At 39.5% G+C, this 19,733-nt stretch overlaps 1 protein-coding gene across 2 annotated transcripts in view; it reads right to left on the bottom strand.

The window, feature by feature from the left end:
* Positions 1 to 293: 293 nt before the first annotated feature.
* Dcaf10 (DDB1 and CUL4 associated factor 10) overlaps positions 294 to 19,733 on the bottom strand; it is a 44,646-nt gene continuing 25,206 nt past the window's right edge. For both annotated transcript variants that reach the window (XM_036179135.1, XM_036179134.1), the window contains 4 exons: positions 8,776 to 8,978; positions 6,376 to 6,486; positions 4,889 to 5,034; positions 294 to 3,785 (listed from right to left, as the gene is read on the bottom strand). In XM_036179135.1, the coding sequence (XP_036035028.1) occupies positions 3,417 to 3,785; positions 4,889 to 5,034; positions 6,376 to 6,486; positions 8,776 to 8,978 (829 nt within the window). In that variant the 3' untranslated portion in view covers positions 294 to 3,416. The remainder of the gene's footprint in view (positions 3,786 to 4,888; positions 5,035 to 6,375; positions 6,487 to 8,775; positions 8,979 to 19,733) is intronic.

Genomic DNA, 19,733 nt, shown 5'->3' with positions numbered 1-19,733 from the left:
TTTGAGAGAAAAGACAACACTTTAAAAAAAAAAAACAGTCTCACTGTATAACTCTGGCTAGCCTGGAACCTTAGTATGTAGACCAGACCTCAAGCTGACTGAAGATGGGCCTGCCTCTGCCTCACCAGTGCTGGGATTAAAGGTGTACCACCCCCACCAGCTGTGATCTCTTCACTGGTGTTTTACCTGCAGGTACGTCTGGGGAAGGTGATAAGTCTGGAACTGAAGTTACAGACAGTTGGGAGCTGGGGATTGAACCTGGGTCCTCTGGAAGAGCAGCCAGTGCTCTCAACCAATGAGCCATCTCTCCAGCCCCATGATCACACATTTTTTAAAAACAAGTCTCTTATTTTAGCCCTTCATTCCCTGATTGAAAATAAGCAACTTCTGTGTATTTGATGCACCTAAGTGATTCAACATAGCATTCATTCCCACTCACTGATGTTCTGAAGGAAGCTTGTGGCTAGCATGACTTACCAAGATTTACTGGTAGTAATAACTTCATTATCAATTATAATATACTTCTACCAATTATAATAAAAGTGACTTAATAAAACAGTAAAAAGTACCAGATTTTTAGACTGTTAAAATGGGACCTTAAGATGGTAATATGTAACTTTTTCCAGTAGTGTACGTTTTCTGAGGCCCTCAAATTTTGATAATTCTTGACCCTGACTCTACCTCAGAGAGGCAATGGTTCCCTGTTAACTTTGCTGGCTCTTCTCAGGTCTCATCTATGTAGCTTTGCTTTCACACAAGGCTGACTATCATCTACATTTTTTTTTTCAAAATCACGGGTGCTTGCCCTGCTTAGTTTTCCACTTAGGACTGGCCCACATGTATGCCTGGGGTTAGGATCTTCAGTCTCATGGAAACATCAGTGTTTAAAATGTTTGTATGCAGTACTGAAGGGAATGAGGCCAGCCTTGTAATGAAAATTTGCAGGAGACACTGAGCACAAACTAACAGACCAGTGTAGCCCATCCTTCATGAATTTAGGGCAGAATGGTAGAGGGTGAGTACACACTTAGCAATAGAATAAAGAGGCAAACCTGGGTCTGAACCCAGAGCTGCCTCCCACTGCCACTGTGGGTTCAGACTTCAGGTCACTTCAGTTTTCTGACCCACTGCTATCTTCAACATGATTGGAGGCTCATTCCACCTACCTTGTAAGGTCAGTGGTAAAGCACACACATTCTTTAACATATAGCAGGTATTCAAAAACAGTGATTCAAGACTCCCTGGCTTGACTCAGGTGACAGGTGGGTATAATGTCTGACAAAGAACTCTTTCCAAACTGTTAACAATTATGGAATCTTCTTTTGAATGTCAATTTCATCTTTATACTTAATGTTTTTTAATTGTGATAGTTTTGATTGTAATATTTTCCTCCTAAACTATTTTCTTTGGGAAATTTTTTTTTTCAAACCTATGGAAGCAAGCCTATGATTTTTGCTGTGCTTTGTTATTTTTTCAATGACTACAAAATTTCCAACATCTATGATAAGAAGATCTAATTTTTAAAGACTGTCCTGGAGCTAGTATTGTTCTCAGTGAGACACAAGCTTACAGGTGTGTGAATAACAGGCACTAGAAAGAACTGTGTATTTACTCATGTATTTGGGCTGTTTAAACATTTCTGTAAGTATTAAAATATTTTTTTGCTATGGATAAAACTTTCAGCATCTACTTCCATGCCTGTCTTTTCCAATCTGATCATCTTATTCTCAATAATATAACCTAAAGACAAAATACCCATAATCACTGATGTTTTTAACAGCCAGCATAATAGAGTAGAAACTGCCCTTAGCAAGGAATTGAGACTTGAATTGAAGCCCTGACTTCACCACTAACTTTGTATGACCTTAGGCAAATCATTTAACTTCTTTCATTTGTTCAACAATTAAATAAATACCACTTCAAGTTATTTGCTACTCTAAAATTGCTATTGTTGATTTATTATTACTGTTTAAATAGCTAAAATATCTTGTGGGAACTGTGTTAAGCACCAAATGGATACAGAAATACCTACTGCAATTTCAGGTTGTGTTTTCAAACTATGACCTGGAAACCATGTGGATACAGATGATTTAAGGTTCTGTTTATTACAAATAGAGTCCTTTCCCTGCTTAACTCAGTCTTCTAAGGTCAGGTCAGGCCCAGATTCCTGCATTCTTTACAAATCCTTCAAGGATTATACTGCATCCCAACACTGGCCTAAAGGGCATGTGACCAAAGAGAGCAAGGCTACTTGCCTGGCTTAAATTACGACAGCTTCAAGCATATCTCAACACAGTGCCAATCAATGCAGCAGAGACCGGAAGGAAGTTGCCCATTCAGGCCAGGGTGAGCCTTGTGTTCACACCTTGCCTGATACTTTCCACAACCAAACACAAGTGCTACTCAAGTCGTTGACTATCGGGCTATGACAGCAGCTTGAAGAGGACCACAGCTCCTTTACTAATGGTGAGAGCTGAGTTTGTGATCTCTGGCTGAAGGAACAAACAGTAAAATCTCAGAGTTCCCTCCCACCCCATCACTGTGAACAGCTCATCTGTGTGACTCAAAGAATCATAGCCAATCTAAGCCACATTAATCTTCTCACTCTACGGCCAGACACTGCACCAGCCTAATGAACAGATCTTCTGTACTACAGAAGTGACCAAGCTTATTCCTTTTCCTTTCCTTTCCAATGCTGCTGACAGGAACAAAATACCAAATAAAGACACATGCTGGAGATTTTAAATTCATACAGGTAAAATAAATTACAAAGAAGTTGTAATATTTTTCTAGAATTTCACAACAAAAATCTCACATGAGATAACGTGTAATTTTAACAGGAAATTTAAAAAAGGTATTTTGTTGCAAGAGTATTAGTTATGAGAATAATGCCATTATCTGTGCTCCATATTTGACAGCAACTTTAAAGGCCAAGTGTACTGATAAATGAAGATGAATTTTCTTTTTTCAACAATTGGTGTGCCAACATCAACTTCTGGGTTTTATTTAAGACTAGTGCCATGGGTTTTTCCTTATCCCAACCACGACTCTTGTCAATGTTCGCAAAATTCATACCAAAGTCAAAAAAGAGGAAGGGAGGCAGGGAGGGGTGGTGGAATGGGGGTGGGGGAGAGAACAAGAGCCACATGCAAAATGACCAAGAAAACCCAAGCTCAGTGGCACAGACAGCAGGAGCAAAGGAATGCTGACAGACGATGCTGCATGGTCGAAACGGAGATGCCAGGATGATGCCAGATGGCCAAGTACTCAGGTCACATGTGTGTTCACCAACCCATAAGAACCAAGATCTTGACCCAAACTTATAAGATCTTCTAAAAAAGAAAATACTTCACCTAAATTGAAGTAATTCATAAGCCAAAACACCAGAAGAGTTCCTTATTTGATGTAAGTTGTGCCTAAAACTTTGGCTGATACAAAGAGACCCGTCCACTAAGGCACCCTGAGGCAATCTGACAGTGTGTTGGAGAGAACTTTGTTGTCAGGACCACATCGTTATGAGAGTACAGAGATCGAATCACCCGTAGGGGACTGGCTTCTTTGGGTAAACAGTCAACAAGCTCACTGCACTGTTTGTCAAATCCCAGCAAGCGAATTCCATAGCCATGTGGGGAAGAAATCATGCGTCCATCAGGGCTGAAGCAAAGTTCTTTGATGTAGCCCCTGCCTACATTGGCTTCTTCGATGTAATGAGTCAGCCGCAGGGAACAGCGAGGTGAGACAGGCCGCACTGGAGCTCCTTCTTGGAATTCGTAGACACAAGTCCACTGGAGGAGGAGAAAGGACAAACCGAGGTTACAGATCCCCAAATAGCACTGCACAGAGACTCTATTTCTGAGAAGCTCAACAGAGCCCAAACCACAGGAGTGTTGCTAGAGATCAGTTAGATGACTCTCATCCTTCTTACCTAACTCTAGCTTTGTCTTCATAAGCTAGAGTTATTATTTTGTGTGCTACCATGCTTTGAGACCTCTTGTCCCCCAGCTGGCTAGGACTTCTGTAGTAATACATTCCTTTTTGTGAGGGCAGCAACAATCCAGAGCCCAGAGTACTTCTGTCCTCTGTGTGCTTCAAAGGCCATTCGGCCTTCCTTCAGTTTTGTCTGGAGAGCCCGTGAGCTCCTTGCAGACTCCTGCTTACCACAGTGATGAGAGCCTAACGTCTTTTTGTTGTTGTTGTTGAGATAGGGTTTCTCTGTGTAGACTTGACTGTCCTAGAACTCACTCTGTAGACCAGGCTGGCCTCGAACTCACAGAGATCTGCCTGCCTCTGTCTTCTGAGTGCTGGGATGATCCTAAGGTCTTTTAACTCTACCTTTTTTTTTTTAAACTCAGCTACAACTGCTTTTTTTAAAAAAAAAGATTTATTTATTATGTATACAGCATGTATGACCAGAAGAGGGCGCCAGATCTCATTACAGAGAGTTGTGAGCCACCATGTGGTTGCTGGAAATTGAACTCAGGACCTTTGGAAGAGCAAGCAGTGCTCTTAACCCCTGAGCCATCTCTCCAGCCCATCCCCTGGTTTTTAAAGAGACAGTGATGATAACTGTCTTACTAAACCCTACGTTTAGTCAGCTTAGCTGAACAGCTTGGTGTAATGTGTACTATATGGTTTTGTTTGTTTTTGTTCCTGTGATGGGGGCAAGAATAAAGGAGCTAGGCATGATGTCAGCTGATGATGGTCTTTAGGGCACTTCTCAGCTCACTACACCAAGGCAGGAGAGGAAGAAGAGACTGAAAGGGATAAAGCAGCAGAGTGGAAGGGAGAGGAGTCGAGAAGCAGGGCCTCTGCAGTGTGCCCTGAGGGCAGGGAAGGACAATCTGTCCAGTGAGCTCTGCAGAACGTGAGGCACAGCTGCAGCCCATACCTCCTGGTCATCAGTGTTGCTTGAGCACCGAAGAAGGGTGGCCCAGCCTTTGGGGTGCAGCTGTAAGGATGTGATGCAGTTTCCACGATCCCTCTCACCAGGAACTTCAGGGGTTAAGACTTCAAGACTATTTCGTGGTGAAACTCCTGAGATACAAAAAAAATTAAAGATTTTGGATTTTTGTTATCCAGGGACTAAGGCAAAACCATGATTTCTGGCAACTACCTTCTTGCCTTCACCCCTTAATTTGCTCCTCACACTATACCACATAAAAACATGGTTGACCCTCTAACTCCTATAAATATGACTTTTGCAGCAGGACTAACCAGTGATCTAAGGCATGAAGGCTGAGTGGGTCTTTTTTCACTGGACTTGTATCTCAAAAAGCTCTTTATTTAAGAACTGACTTCATGTGCACAGAAGAACTCTAGAAAATTAAGGTCACAATTCTCAACTCAGGGGACTTACTGGTCTATAGACCAAAGAAGAAAATATTTGGAATCCAGGACTTAAGGCCCCTAAGGACAGTCAGATGCTCCTTTATACTGGGATTAATACACTCATCCAAAGTTGAAATATTTAGGTTGTAATGCATTCAATACAGCCAACCCACTGAACAGCACAGCTCTGTGACAGCTTGCTGTACAGTATTGGCTGTTTATTCTCATAACAGTGTAACTAACAGCAAGATACCCTATCACCTTCCAGAACCATGAGGAAAAGTAATGCATATAGCTAGCCAGGGAAAAGATCAAAATTCAAAATGTGAAGTTTGGTTTCTGTTGAATGCATGCCACTTTACACACCATGAAACTGGAGAAACTGTAAGTTGAACAACCGCCAAGTCTCTACCCATACGATAAAGAGACATAAAACAAGGGTGGGGCCATCTTCCTGGTGACTCCACTATAAGCCGGGTCACTTCCTTTAGCCCAGGTCCCAGTATGCCGCTGTTGCTAAGTAGAATGTGAGAAACCATTTTCACAGATGGCATAAGAAAGCAGCCTAGAAATTTCGTATCAAGAGAAAAAACCTCATTGTTGCTGGTGCTGCTGCTAGTGCTGCTGCTGCTGCTGCTGTTTCTTGAGACAGGGTCTCACAGCCTAGGCTGGTTTAGAATTCTCTGTAAATGAGGCTGATACTCCTGCCTCTGTCAAGTGCTGGATTATAGGCTGTGCCGCCAGGCCTACCTCTGCATATATACTGATTTAATTTTCATGGCATCCTTGTTTGGAATCTACATTTCTTAAATACAGTTCCCAACTACTTCATCTTCAAACTACCAAATTCAGGTTGGGCCAGGGCAATAAACCAATGCTTCCATTGGAGGTTAAAGCACAAGATGTCTGGTTTGCCTTTTCAAGTGATGACTGAAACGGCAAGATGGGCCTGACCTTTCCTGGGTTTTGTTTCTATGGATTAAAGCTAAGCCAAAGAAAGCTGATGGACTCCATTGCTGTAAGGTTGTAAACCCACTTTTAACACACCTTCTCGTTGAGAGGCCCGTGCCACGTGTTTCTCAGATGAGTTAGCATCACTGTGATGACAAGGTGAACCAGAAACTCTAGAACCAGAAGAGCTTGATGAAGTGGTCAGATCTTGAAAAGAAAACCGAACAATAAACCTAGCATAACTCTTACAGAATCTCTTAATTTTCTAATTATCTATTTGAACTTTTCGAATATACCCAAAATGTGCCAACCAAATCTCATGTAAACTGGACTATATCTAAGATAAGACAGAACAGCCCTTGGTTCTGTTTCAGGTCCACATTCTTTTGAAAACCTGTGAAATAGATAAGCATGCAAACATCTTCGCTTCTCTAACATTTCTAAAACAGAAGAAAAAAGTTAAAATCTGTGGGACAATGAGTATCAGACCCCTGGGTGTTACCTTACTTTATATGGCTACACTTCACCCTGCATCTTTGGCAGCCGCAAACTTCTGGAGAGTCCTTGACAGCTGACTCCCTGTGACATTTACAACTAGAATCACCTTTAGGAGACCGAACAGCTTTTTGGTTTTTCAGTCAAAAATGGACAACTTCAACATCTCAAAACACGTTTTAGAGCACATACTCTGTGCAGATAGGATGTGTTTAAGAACTTTACATACATAACTCATTAAATCTTCGTAATAACGCCATGAAGCAGGTATTATTGTCATTATTCTTATTTCACACACGGAAACTTGAAGCTGGACAGACACCACAGGTGGGGCCAGAAGTCAGTACACTACCAAAAATTACATGTGCTGGCCCAACCTCTGAATGCTCCCGAAGGAAGTTTGAACTCACTCGATTAGGATCCTTAGCTTAGATAATGAAAGTGTTTACTGTAGCTCAATGACCCTAATAAATGTCCCCAAGAGCCATACCAGAACAAGACTACCACAAGACACCACTGCTGTAAGAATGTTAGCCAGGGTTGGGTGACTTCCTGGTGCCCAGACAGGGCAACAAAGAGACCAGAGGAACAACTTCTCCCAGGTCTAACTGAAGCAGAGAATTTGCTGGAAAAAAGTATGAAAATAAAAATATATATATATATATATATATATTTTTTTTTTTTAAATTTTTTTTTTACAAGATAACTTGAGGGGTGTCTTTCACACACCACTAGTCCTAGTAATCGGGAAGCAGAGGCAGGTAGATTTCTGAGTTTGAGGCCAGGCTGGTCTACATATTAAGTTCCAGGACAGCCACGGCCACATAGAGGAAACCCTGTCTCAAACCTTTAAAAAAGTGGCCAACTACATCTTCTCATTAAGTTGATTATCAATGTTTAATTTTTTTTTTAAAGGGCAACTTTGAACCTAAAAAGCATTAGACTTCAATAACTGTTAAATTTTGTAGGTTGGTAAAAGTTAAAAATTTCAAATTAGAAATTTAATACAATTATACCTGCATTTTCCCAAGGGATTAAAAAAATGAAAAATACATGGCTACTTATTTCTTGTGTGTGCCACAGCATGAGTGGGGAGAGTAGAGGGCAACCTGTACAAGTTGGATCTCTCAACTGTGTGGTTCCAGGGATAGAACTTAGGTTGTCAAGCTTGGTGGCCAGTGACTTAACCCAAAAGGAATTTTCAGGAGTAGTCTGTGAACACAGGAGAAAGAATTGAACCATTTGAAGCTGATTTTTAACCAAAGGTCTTTCCACTTTGGGTTCTGATTTATAAACAATCCTAATAATAAGTATGACTCTAGGCCAGTCTTTTCATTTCCAGATGCAGATGCAATATGATGGCTATCAGATAATATTGATATAATATAGCATTTAAGGTTTTATGGGCCCCAACTTCATTTAAGTTTACTGAAATCAGCAATGAAAAAAGAACAGGGCTTTTGCAAGAGGAATGCCCCAAAATGGATCAGCCCTGTGAGTGGACATGGAAGTGTAGGACAGATAAGACCTAGAACTCTTTTGTTGTTGTTTGCTTGTTTGTTTTTTGAGACAGGGTTTCTCTGTGTAGCTTTTGGAGCCTGTCCTGGAACTCGCTTTGTAGACCAGGCTGGCCTCGAACTCACAGAGATCCACCTGCCTCTGCCTCCTTGGTGTTGGGATTAAAGGCGTGCGCCACCACTCCAGGCGACCTAGAACTCTTGAAGTGATTATAACTCAACATCCTAAGACAGGTACCACAGCCATCACTAAGTTCAAGGCAGGGATGGTGATTCTCTGGCTAGTAGAAATCAGACAGAAATTCGAGAGTTAAGAGTCTTTCTAGAGGTACAAGTTAGTGTTGGAGGTACACACAGATCATTGCGTGTCCCTGGACAGTCACGAGAAAGCTTCCTGAAGAACAGCTCTATCTTTCTTTCCTTTTCCCTGCTTGCACACGTACAACAGAAATCTCTGTGGCTCAGATTCTTCAGAAAATCTTACCTGAATTTGAAGTAGTTCTTCTTGCTCTCAAAATGGGATAGCTGCCTACTTCTAAAGACTTAGTTAAGTCCAGATCGTGCAAAATCAAGAGATATCCAGAGGATGTTGAGATCAACATTTTGGAACAATCTGGTGTTAATCTCATTCTCATGAGAAAACGCGTATGAAAGAATTTCTTATGTGGACACCCATCTTCTGTGCACCTAAGAAGAAATCAGACCAACAAAGCTAGTGTTACCACAGATATAATACTTTCAGTACAGTCAACTTGCTTTCCTCTTCCAGCAGAACTGAGAACCGATGACCACCTCACACACATACTTCATGCTGCTTTACTTACTACCCCATCTGAATCTCCCACCCTCCTTTGGAGAGCATTTTCTGAGTATATCCTCCACAGTTTTTAAGGAAAATTGGTTGAAGTGAACTCTCACGGATGCCTCTCCTTCTTTGGAACAAAGGTTTCACTGGGTACAATGTGAGGCTGCCAATGGCCGCTCTCTGAACGTGAGGAAACGGTCTCACTGCTGCTTCCTGACGGTCTGCTATCAGCCTGTACTTAAAGACAGCTTTTCTCCACTTCCTTTGGCTGATCTTTTTGTCTTGAATCCTGAAATTTTACTTTGACATGTAAGAATTCAGATTTTTATTTTTCTTCATGGAGATTCACAAGTTTCTAAGTCTTTTATTTTATTTTATTTTTTGGAGCTGAAAATCAACCCAGGGACTTACGCTTACTAGGCAAGCCCTCTACCACTGGCCCTCTACCACTGAGCTAAATCCCCAGCCCGAGTTTCTAAATCTTAATACTTATATTGTTCAAATATTCTGAAAATTTAGTCATTATCAATATTGCCTCTCAGCCATTTCCTCTATTCTTTTGTAGATCCTGATGTTTGGAATATTCACATTTGATGACTGTTTTTTTCATCTTTTTTTTTTTGAGCTGAGGGTCGAACCCAGGGCCTTGTGCTTGCTAGGCAAGCGCTCTACCACTGAGCTAAATCCTCAACCCTCTTTTTATCGTTTTCATTTTTCTATTTCTTTATGTTGTGTTCTAGGTAACTTCAATTACCTACATTCTATCTAACTTATTCTTTTAAACTGTTTGTGGGGAAAAATCCCCAGCACCTCTAGAAGATAGGTATGTACTCCACCAACGAGCCCCAGCCCCAGCCTTTTTTTGCTTAATTATATTTGGTTCTTTTTCAAGATCTGTCTGCCTAGTCTCTTTGATATACTTTCATTCCTTTTTAAATTTCCTCTTTTGGTTATTGTGAAAATCATGAACCATATAACAACAACAGAAAAGCATCTAAACTTTTTTTTTTTTTTTTTTTTTTTTTTGGTTTTTCGAGACAGGGTTTTTCTGTGTAGCTTTGAAGCCTGTCCTGGAACTCACTCTGTAGCCCAGGCTGTCCTTGAGCTCACAGAGATCCGCCTGCCTCTGCCTCCCGAGTGCTGGGACTAAAGGTGTGCGCCACCAACACCAGCTCTAAACTTTTTTTTTAATTAAGAAAATTATTGGACAGGTAGTGGTGGCACAGGCCTTTAATCCCAGCACTAGAGAGGCAGAGCCAGGCAGATCTCTGTGAGTTCGAGGCCAGCCTGGGCTACCAAGTGAGTTCTAGGAAAGGTGCAAAGCTACACAGAGAACCCTGTCTCAAAAAACCAAAAAAAAAAAAAAAAAGAAAAAAAGAAAAGAAAAGAAAATTATGTGGGGTGGGGCATGTTTGTGGAGGACAAGCTGCAGGTTTGTCCTCTCCTTCACCATGTGTGTCCCAAGGATTAAACTCAGACTGCAGGCTTGGTGGCAGGTGCATTTACCCACTGAGCCACCTTGCCATCCCATAAGACACAATGAGAATTTTAAAGTGAAGAGCTGTGACTCACTACCCAGAGGTTGAACAGTGTTAGTCTGTTAAAGGTCTCTTTCTACTGTATCTTACTTTCGCTTCAAACACTCAAGTCTCATATATAAGAGAATGTGAGTAACTAGTTACTATGTTTTAATCTCCTTATATTGTCTCTCTATCCTCCAAACTCTTCCTATTTATGTCTCCTCTATGAGATTTCTCAATCATCTGACTATCAGTGGATGTCCGCTCATAGTTTAAGAGTAAGGGATTCAAGCCACCGGGAACTCTGAGTACAGGGTAGGGTGAAGCCATTTCTGAGGAAGCTCTTAGTGCTTAGATCTTTGGGGGCAACAACTGAAAGAAATAAAAATGTCTGAGCTTGACATTCAGTGTGCATTACCACTTCATTACCTTGGTTTTGGCAAGGCACTGAAGCCTCAGGCTATTTCTGGCATCCTTCAATATGGCAATATTTTCTATATTGCCCTCTTTACAGAAATAGAAACTTCGGGTAATTGATGCACTGCCCATTAGGAGGGATGGACAGTAGAGTTGTAAGTTCTTAAATATTTCTCTTTAGCTACCCCTTTGAGTACTGGACACCTAGAACTGCCAATTCCTGTGGTTTTTGAGGATTCTGGGTAAACTAACTAAAATTTTTAACTTTTCCCTCTGCAACTTAGGATTTAGTTTTCTTTTTTAAAATTAATTGTGTGTGTGTGTGTGTGTGTGTGTGTGTGTGTGTGTGTGTGACATGTACAGCTTGGGGAGGCCAGAAGATGGTGTTGGATCCCTTGAAGGTATAGTTCCAGGTGGCTTGAAGCTGTAGTTACTGGCAGCTCTGAGCCACCAGCCATGGTGCTGGGAACAGGACACAGACCATCTGGAATAAGTACTCTTAAAATCTGAACCATCTCTCCAGCCCCGGGATTTAGCTTTCTTGAAATTCTTGAGTGAAACTGCCTGACCTACAGTTGCTAAGTCGGCTGCCATTCATCCACCTGCCTCCCAGCTTCTAAAATCCTACTGTCTGGTTTCTTCTGCTTTCCTATCATATTAAGTTGAGGACTGACCTTCTGCCCCACCCGCTTTGGTTTTTGAGACAGGGTCTCACTATGTAGCCTTGACTGACCTGGAACTGATTATGTAGACCAAACTGGAAATGAACTTGCTGAGATTCTACTGCTTCTGGGATTATTGTAGTTTTTGAGTCTCTTATCCACAGGTTTTATTTAAATCTTATAAAGAATTAAACTTAGGTCTAATAATTAACATAATGGCTATCCATTTTTTGTGAAATTATATACTGTAGCTACATGTGGAGACACACCTGTAGTTCTGGCACTTAGGAGGCTAAGGCAAGAAGTCTTTGAATTAGAGACTAGCTTGGTCTACATAGTAAGTTCCAGGCCAGTCTTAGTGACTCAGTGAAACCCCATCTCAAGATATATATAACAATCTGGGTGTGGGGTGGCATATGACTATAATCACAGCTCTTGGAAGGATAAGGCTGGAGGATCAGAAGTTCAAAGTCATCTTCAGTTACCTTATAAGTTGGAGGCCACTGTGAATTATAAGAGACCCTGTCTCAAAAACAAAACCCCAACCACCAATCAAACAAACCAACTAGAAATTATGTATATATATATTTGCAAACACATATTTAAGTCTATATATGAAACACACACTTTATTTCAAAAGCACTGGTACATATGCCTATGTACTAACTCTGGCAGGAAGACAGCAAGCTCAAAGATAAACTGGGCTACAAGTGAGGTCTGTTTCAAAATAAAAACAAATATAAAAACAACAAAAAAGAAAACCTTTTTAACTATTTGTAAGGATACACTCACAAGAAAATGGAAACATGATTGATTTGTACATTATCTTAGACCTAGTAATCTTTAGTTGGTTTTGTTTGTTTGTTTTGTTTTTCTCCAATACAGGGTTTCTCTGTCCTGGAACTGGCTCTGTAAGCCAGGCTGGCCTTGAACTCAGGGATCTGCCTGCCTCTGCCTCCCAGTGCTGGGATTAAAGGCATGCGCCACCACTGTCTGGTCTTTAGTTATTTTTAATTGAGTAAAATACGGTGTATAAAATTGTATATAAAAATTGTGTATACTTATGGTATATAGCATGATTTTTCTTTTTTGTGGTGCTAGGGAACAAACCCAGGGTTTACACATACTAAACCTATGCTCTACTTACTACTAAGCTACATTCCCAGCCCATAACATGTTTTGAAATGTCTACACTGTTAAGCTAATAATTAACTTAAGTATTACTTTATATGCTTTCAGGAATTTTTTGTTTTGTTTTGAGACAAGGTCTCTCTACATAGCCCAGGTTGTTCTGGAACTCACTATGTAGACTAGGCTGGCTTTGAACTCACAGAGTTATTCCTGCCTTTGCCTCTCAAGTACCAGGATTAAAGGCATGTACCCCTAAGGCCCTCTCTCAGGTATTTTCAAGTATTATACACTGTTATGAACTGGGGCCCCTATGTTCTATACTCTATAACTCCTGAATGTGTTCTCCCTAGTTGAAATTGTGTCTTCTGACCAACCTCTCCCCTCTGCACCAGGTTTTAGCTCCTTAGGTAATGTGCCACCGTTCCAGCCACTGCTTCTCCAAGACTACGTTTCTAATCTGTCATTCCATGTCTGGCGTACTTCACTTAAGGTGTGTCCACTAGGTTCATCTATGTTGCTGAAAAAGATTTCCTTATTTTAAGGGGCTGAATAATATCTGTGTGTATGTGTCACATTTTAAAATCCACCCATCTGTTGGATGCTGTACAATGAGTGAGTGAGTACAGAACTTTAGCAGCTGACTTAGGCTCCTCTAGATGTGTACCTAGTAGAGACTGCTGGGTTACTATGGGAGTTTTTTTGGTCTTTTTTAGGAATTCCATACTTTTCCATAATTTATATCTAATAATTTTGGTTAATAATGCTGATCATTTTCTTTAAAGGCTTTCTCGGATTTTTCCGTATAACTAAGGAGTTAGAGAGCTATGGAACAAACCTGGTCCACTGGCTGTTTTTATACACTGTGCATGAACACAGCCACATCAATTCATGTATTGTTCCTGTGTGGCTGCTCAGAAAACATACTGCCGAAAGCTAAAGAATTTATTACTTGGTCTTTCACAGAAAGTTTGTCAATACCTGAAAGTCACATAACCTGTGAATAACATTAAATTCCAATCATAAACATACATGATGCTTGCTCTTTTATTACACCATTCCACTCACGACACCGATTAACAGTAGTAATGGTGGGCATATTCTCTTTCCTGATTTTATAGAGAAACTTCTGGAGGCTTACCATTAAGAACTCTCCTGAGGTACTGAGATGGCAGAGTGCTTGTCTAGTATGCACAATACCTGTGTTTGATCCAACAGCACAAAAGCACTATGGAGCACATACCTGTAATCTCAGAACTCAGGTGGAGGTAGGATAAGAAAGATGTTCAAGGTCATCTTTAGCTACAGAGCTTCAGGCCAGCCTGAGCCAGAAAATTTGCCTCAAAAAATAAAAAAAAAAAAAAGTATTGAATATGCTGTATACTTTGGTGAATTTCTACTTCTGGTTGTTTTTTTTTTTTACTCTTTTTTTTCCTTTTTTTTTTTTTTTAAAGTTTTTTTTTTTATGTGCACTGGTGTTTTGCCTGCATGTATGTCTGTGTGAAGATGCCAGATCATCTGGAAATAGAGTTACAGTTTGTGGGTGCTGGGAGGTGAACCCAGGTCCTTTGGAAGGGTAGCCAGTGTTCCCAACTGCTAAGCCATAAAATCTGCTCATTTTAAGTGTACAGTTAAGTGACTGTTAGTAAATTCAGAATTGTGCAAACAATACAATATAGCATTTTCAGCATCTTAATAGTCTTCCTGACCATCATTAGCAATCATTCCTTGTTCAATGCCCAAACCTAGGTAACCACTAATCTAATTTTCTTTCTTTTTTTCTTTTTTTGAGACAGAGTTTCTCTGTGTAATAGTCCTGGCTGTCCTGGAACTCCCTTTGTAGACCAGGCTGGCCTTGAACTCACAGAGATCCGCCTGCTTCTGCCTCCCAAGTGCTGGGATCAAAGGCGTGGCACATCATTGCCAGGCCACTAATCTAATTTTCATCTCCATTATTTGTCTGGTTTATATACATAGTCTTACAATAAGTGATTTTTTTTTTTAAAATTCCACTTCCTTTTTACTTATAATATTTAGGGGTTTATCCCTACTGTAACACACATCACTATTTGGTTCTTTTTCATTACTAAATGGAATTAAAAAAAAATTAGATATGCTACTTTCTTGTTTGTTTGTTTGGTTTTTTTTGAGGCAGGGTCTTTCTACATAGACCTTGCTGTTCTGAACTCACTGTAGATCAGGTTGGCCACTACTCCCAAGTGCTGGATTAAGGGCATGGACCACCATGCCCAGCTGATACACTACCTTGTGTTAATCTATTTATCACTTGAGAGAGAACAGATTGGCATACTACTGTAAACATTCATGTACAAGTATGGGTGTACACATATATGTTCATTTCTTGAGTAGACACAGCTAGGAGGAATTGCTGGGTCATAGGCTAACTATAATTTAATATCTCATAAAGCTGGCAAACTAAGCCAGGCATGGTAGTGCAGACCTTTAACCCCAGAGCTCGGAAGGCAGAAATAGGCAGATCTCTATGAATGGGAGGCCAGCCTGGTCTACATAGTAAGTTCCAGGACAGCCAGGAACACGTAGAAACACCCTGTCTCCAAACAAACAAACAAACAAACAACAAAAGCAAGCTGATAAATTGTAATTTTACTAAAGATGTAATTCCACTAATGAGAATTCTAATAATGAGGTTTTCAGTAATGAGTTCCAGTTCCCCACATTCTTGCCATTGTTATTAATAATATTGAGTCTTTCAATCACAAACATGTAGTATCTCTCCATTCATTTACAACCTTTTTTCTTTTAGCAATGCTTTAGTTTTTACTGCACAAATCATATACACATCACATACATGTACACACACATTTATTTATTGTGTTAGGTATCAAACCCAAGGCATCAAGAATAGGCAAGCACTCTCCTACTAAGCCCAAATCTTATACTTTTGTTAAATTTATTCCTAAATTATCTTATTTTTTTCTGATACCATTGTGAGAAGGAAATTTTTTAAAATTCACCTTTGGATTGTTTTTCTACTCATATATAAAAATACAATTGGATTTTGAGTATTAATCTTATGTATCTGCTCATAAGTTGGAATACAGTTGGGTTCTATATATTAATCTTGTGTATTTGCTCCTAGGTAGAAATACAATTGGGCTTTTTTTTGTTTCGGTTTTTTCTTTTTTCTCTTTTGGTTTTTTGAGACAGGGTTTCTCTGTAGCTTTGGAGGCTGTCCTGGACTACTCTACAGACCAGGCTGGCCTCGAACTCACAGAGATCCATCTGCCTCTGCCTCCCGAGTGCTGGGATTAGAGGCGTGCGCCACCCCCACCCCCCACTACAATTGGGCTTTGTATATTAACCTATATCTGCTCATATATAAAAATGCAATTGAGTTTTGTATATTAATCTTTTATCTTATGGACTTGCTGAACTTATCGGATTTCCTACATAGTATGCAGATCTTTTGCAACTGAAGACTGATTTATTTCTCTGCAGTCTGGATACAGTTTACTTCTCCTGTCTGATTACACCTCCACAGCAATGCTGTTTCTTCAGTACAATTTGGACAAAGTGGTGCTAGCTCTGTCCTCAGTCTCCTGGGCTTTGAGGCTTTCAACACTAAGTATTTATGACTTAAGCCACAGGTTTTTCATGGGTGTTATGTTGAGGAAGTTCCTTCCATTACTAATCGTAGCACAAAAAGTGTTAGTCTTGTTTAAAAAGTGCTTTTCTGTCTTCATTGGGATGATTATATGGGGTTTGAACTTTATTAAATATGATGTATTGGGGTTGGGGATTTAGCTCAGTGGTAGAGTACTTGCCTAGCAAGCGCAAGGCCCTGGGTTCAGTCCTCTGCTCCAGCCAAAAAAAAAAAAAAAAAGTGAGAAATACATTAATTGGCTTTTGGACATTAAGTCAATTTGCACTCTTAAAATAAATTCTATTTGATTGTAGCACATATACTTTATATATGCTGTTCAATTTGATTTTCTTTCTAAATGACTTTTCAGATAACTTCATACATGTCTATAATGCATTCTGATTACTCTCACCACACCTGATACTGATTGAGGGATTATCAGTCAGTAGTTGTTTATCTGATTTTGGTGATAATACTAGACCATGATGGCTGTTCTAAGAGGGTTTGCTTTTATGTTTTTATTTAATTTTTTGAGAGCTTTATATAATAATTTTGATCATAGTTTCCCCTCTCCCAACTCCTCAAAAGTTTGGGTTGGGAAGTGTTATATTTTCTGGTTGGTAAAACTCATTAGTAAACTCATTTGGGCCTGGTCTTTTAATTATGGGAAGACTTTTAAATCATCAATTCATTTATTTTTAACTTTTTAATTTTTTTATTTTTCCAGACAGGATTTCTCTGTGTAACCACCCTGGCTATTCTGGAACTCACTTTGTAGACCAGGCTGACCTCACAGAGATCTGCCTGCCTCTGCTGAGATCAAAGGTGTGTGCCACCACCACCCAGCTTCAATTCAATTTCTTTAGCTCCTGCAAGTCCGTATATCTAGATTTTAAAAAAATTAGTGTCCTGTCAATTCTGGTAGTGTGTCCTAGGTATTTGCTTACCTAAATTGTCTAGTTTGTTGCCAAAAGATGCTCATACTACTCCCTTATAGTCCTTTAGTTTCTAAGTATCTTTTATTTAACAATTTTTTGTTTGCTTTTAAAATAAGGTCTTGCTATATGTACCACAGGCTGGCCTCAAACTCATGATCCTTCTGCTTCAGCTGATATGTGGGTGCCACTATTTCAATTTCTCTTAAGTTGGTGGTACTATACTCTTTTGTTTTTTAATTATGACTGAATGTTGAATTTTATAAAACAGAATCATATAAATGTATCTAGTTTATCTGTTAATATTAAACTAATATAATATCTATTCATTTTTAGAATAAATTCAACTTGGTTTTGGTATTTTTGATTAATATCTTCTAGGATTTAATTTATTTTTATTTAGAATATTTTTTATCATTCATATTACATGCTGAATTTTCTTTTTCCCTTCTAACACTATCTTTGTTATAGTTAGCTACCAAGTCATATTATAATAGCTTTATACATGAGTTACAAATCTGCTTTTTTAGAACTTGACCAGTTTAATTAGAATGTTATTTACAATATTTGGTAGACTTCACCTATAAAACCATCTGTGCTGCTTTTTTATTAGTAAATAGGTTTTAATTAATTTAAAATTTTAGTAGATATGTTTTAAGATTTCTTTTTAAAATTATGAATATACATACTATGTCCTGTGTGGTTATATTCATGTGTGTGCAGGTGCCCATGCAGACCAGAGGAGATTGGAGTTGCATGCCATTGTAAGCTGCCCATTGTAGGTGCTGGAAGTCAGACTGTGTCTTTGAAAGAGAGTAAGAGCTCTTAACCACTGAGCTATCTCTCCAGGCCCCAATTTTTGTCATTTTATAATGGTCAAAGCAAAAATAATGTCCAGTACTGTATAAACACAAGTAGTTAGAATAAATGTGAGTGGAATGGGGTCTTTGAATGGGATTACTGTATAAGGAGACTTCAGCTAGTAGATCATGGGATGAAGAGTGGGTACCAGAGGTACAGGGTATGACTTAAGAGCACAAATATTTATTAATTAGTATGGGAGAAGTTCACTATGTGTGTATACTCGGGATCAAACCTAGACACTAGTGCAGCTATGTATCTGAGGCCCCAGCAAGTTCAATCTTCTAACAACAGCTTCTGCTGAACCAGGGAATGTTGGTTAAATACCTGATTCGGGAAGAAGTCAATCCTCATTGGTCAGTTTTACTGAGGTTCTGTTTTTTGTTTGTTTTGATTTTATTTGATTTGAGACAGGGTCTCATTATGTAGCCCAGGCAGGCCTTAAACATTCTATAATCCTCCTGCCTCAGTCTTCCAAATGCTAGGGCTATATGAATGTGCCATTATACCATATGCATATGGAATGAGATGTCTAGTTCATCAAAGCTTTAAAGTATATTGTTATAAAAGTGTTGCTGATTTTTTAACTTTTAAATGATTTTATTATTTAATGTGCATGTATGTGTGGTTATGTGTGCACATGTGGAGGACTTTCAGAAGTGGGTTCTCTTTTTCCACTGTGTGGGCCTGAGGGCAGGGGGATTGACTCAAGTTGTCAGGTTTGGTGGGAACAGGCTTTATCTACTGAGCCATTTCACTGGGCACAGTTTTGCCATTTTGAGACAGGGTCCTATTGTATACTCCAACGTGGCCCTGAACCTATGATGCTCCTGCTTCAGGCTCAGTGTTGGGATAACAGGTGTATGTCACCACATCTAGCTCATATTCCTTTTTCCATTGCTAATAATGTTTAATTTTGTCTTCTCTTTTGATGAATCTTATCCCCTCCTCTATTTGATTTAGCTTTTTCAAATAACAGATTTTTAAAAAAACTTACTGTATTTTCTTTTTTCTTGGTTTTTTTTTCAAGACAGACTCTCACTTAATGTAGCTCTAGCTGTCCTGGAACTCATAAAGGTCCACCTGCCTCTCCCTCTCAAATGCTGAGGTTAAAAGTGTGCACTATTGTGCCTGGTTGCAGTTTCAACTTTTTTTTTTTTTTTTTTTAATGTGCATTGGTGTTTTGCTTGCATGTATATCTATGTGAGAGTGTCAGATTCCCTTGAGCTAGAGTTAAGACAGTTGTGAGCTGTCAATGTGGGTGCTGGGAATTGAACCTGGGTCCTCTAGAAGAGCAGCCAGTGCTCTTAGTCACTGAGACATCTCTCCAGCCCTGTATTTTCATTTTCAATACTGATTTTACACTTCTATTTTTTATTATTTCCATACATCTTTTATTGAATTTACCCCACTTTCCCTCAATTTCTTTGAAAAAGTTCATCAACTTTCAGTCCTCTAATTTCACTACACCTGGGACTTTCTCTCTTTC

Source organism: Onychomys torridus, chromosome 2 (genome assembly GCF_903995425.1).
Source record: "Onychomys torridus chromosome 2, mOncTor1.1, whole genome shotgun sequence".
Classification (NCBI taxonomy): domain Eukaryota; kingdom Metazoa; phylum Chordata; class Mammalia; order Rodentia; family Cricetidae; genus Onychomys; species Onychomys torridus.
This window is presented reverse-complemented; position numbering and strand designations above follow the sequence as displayed.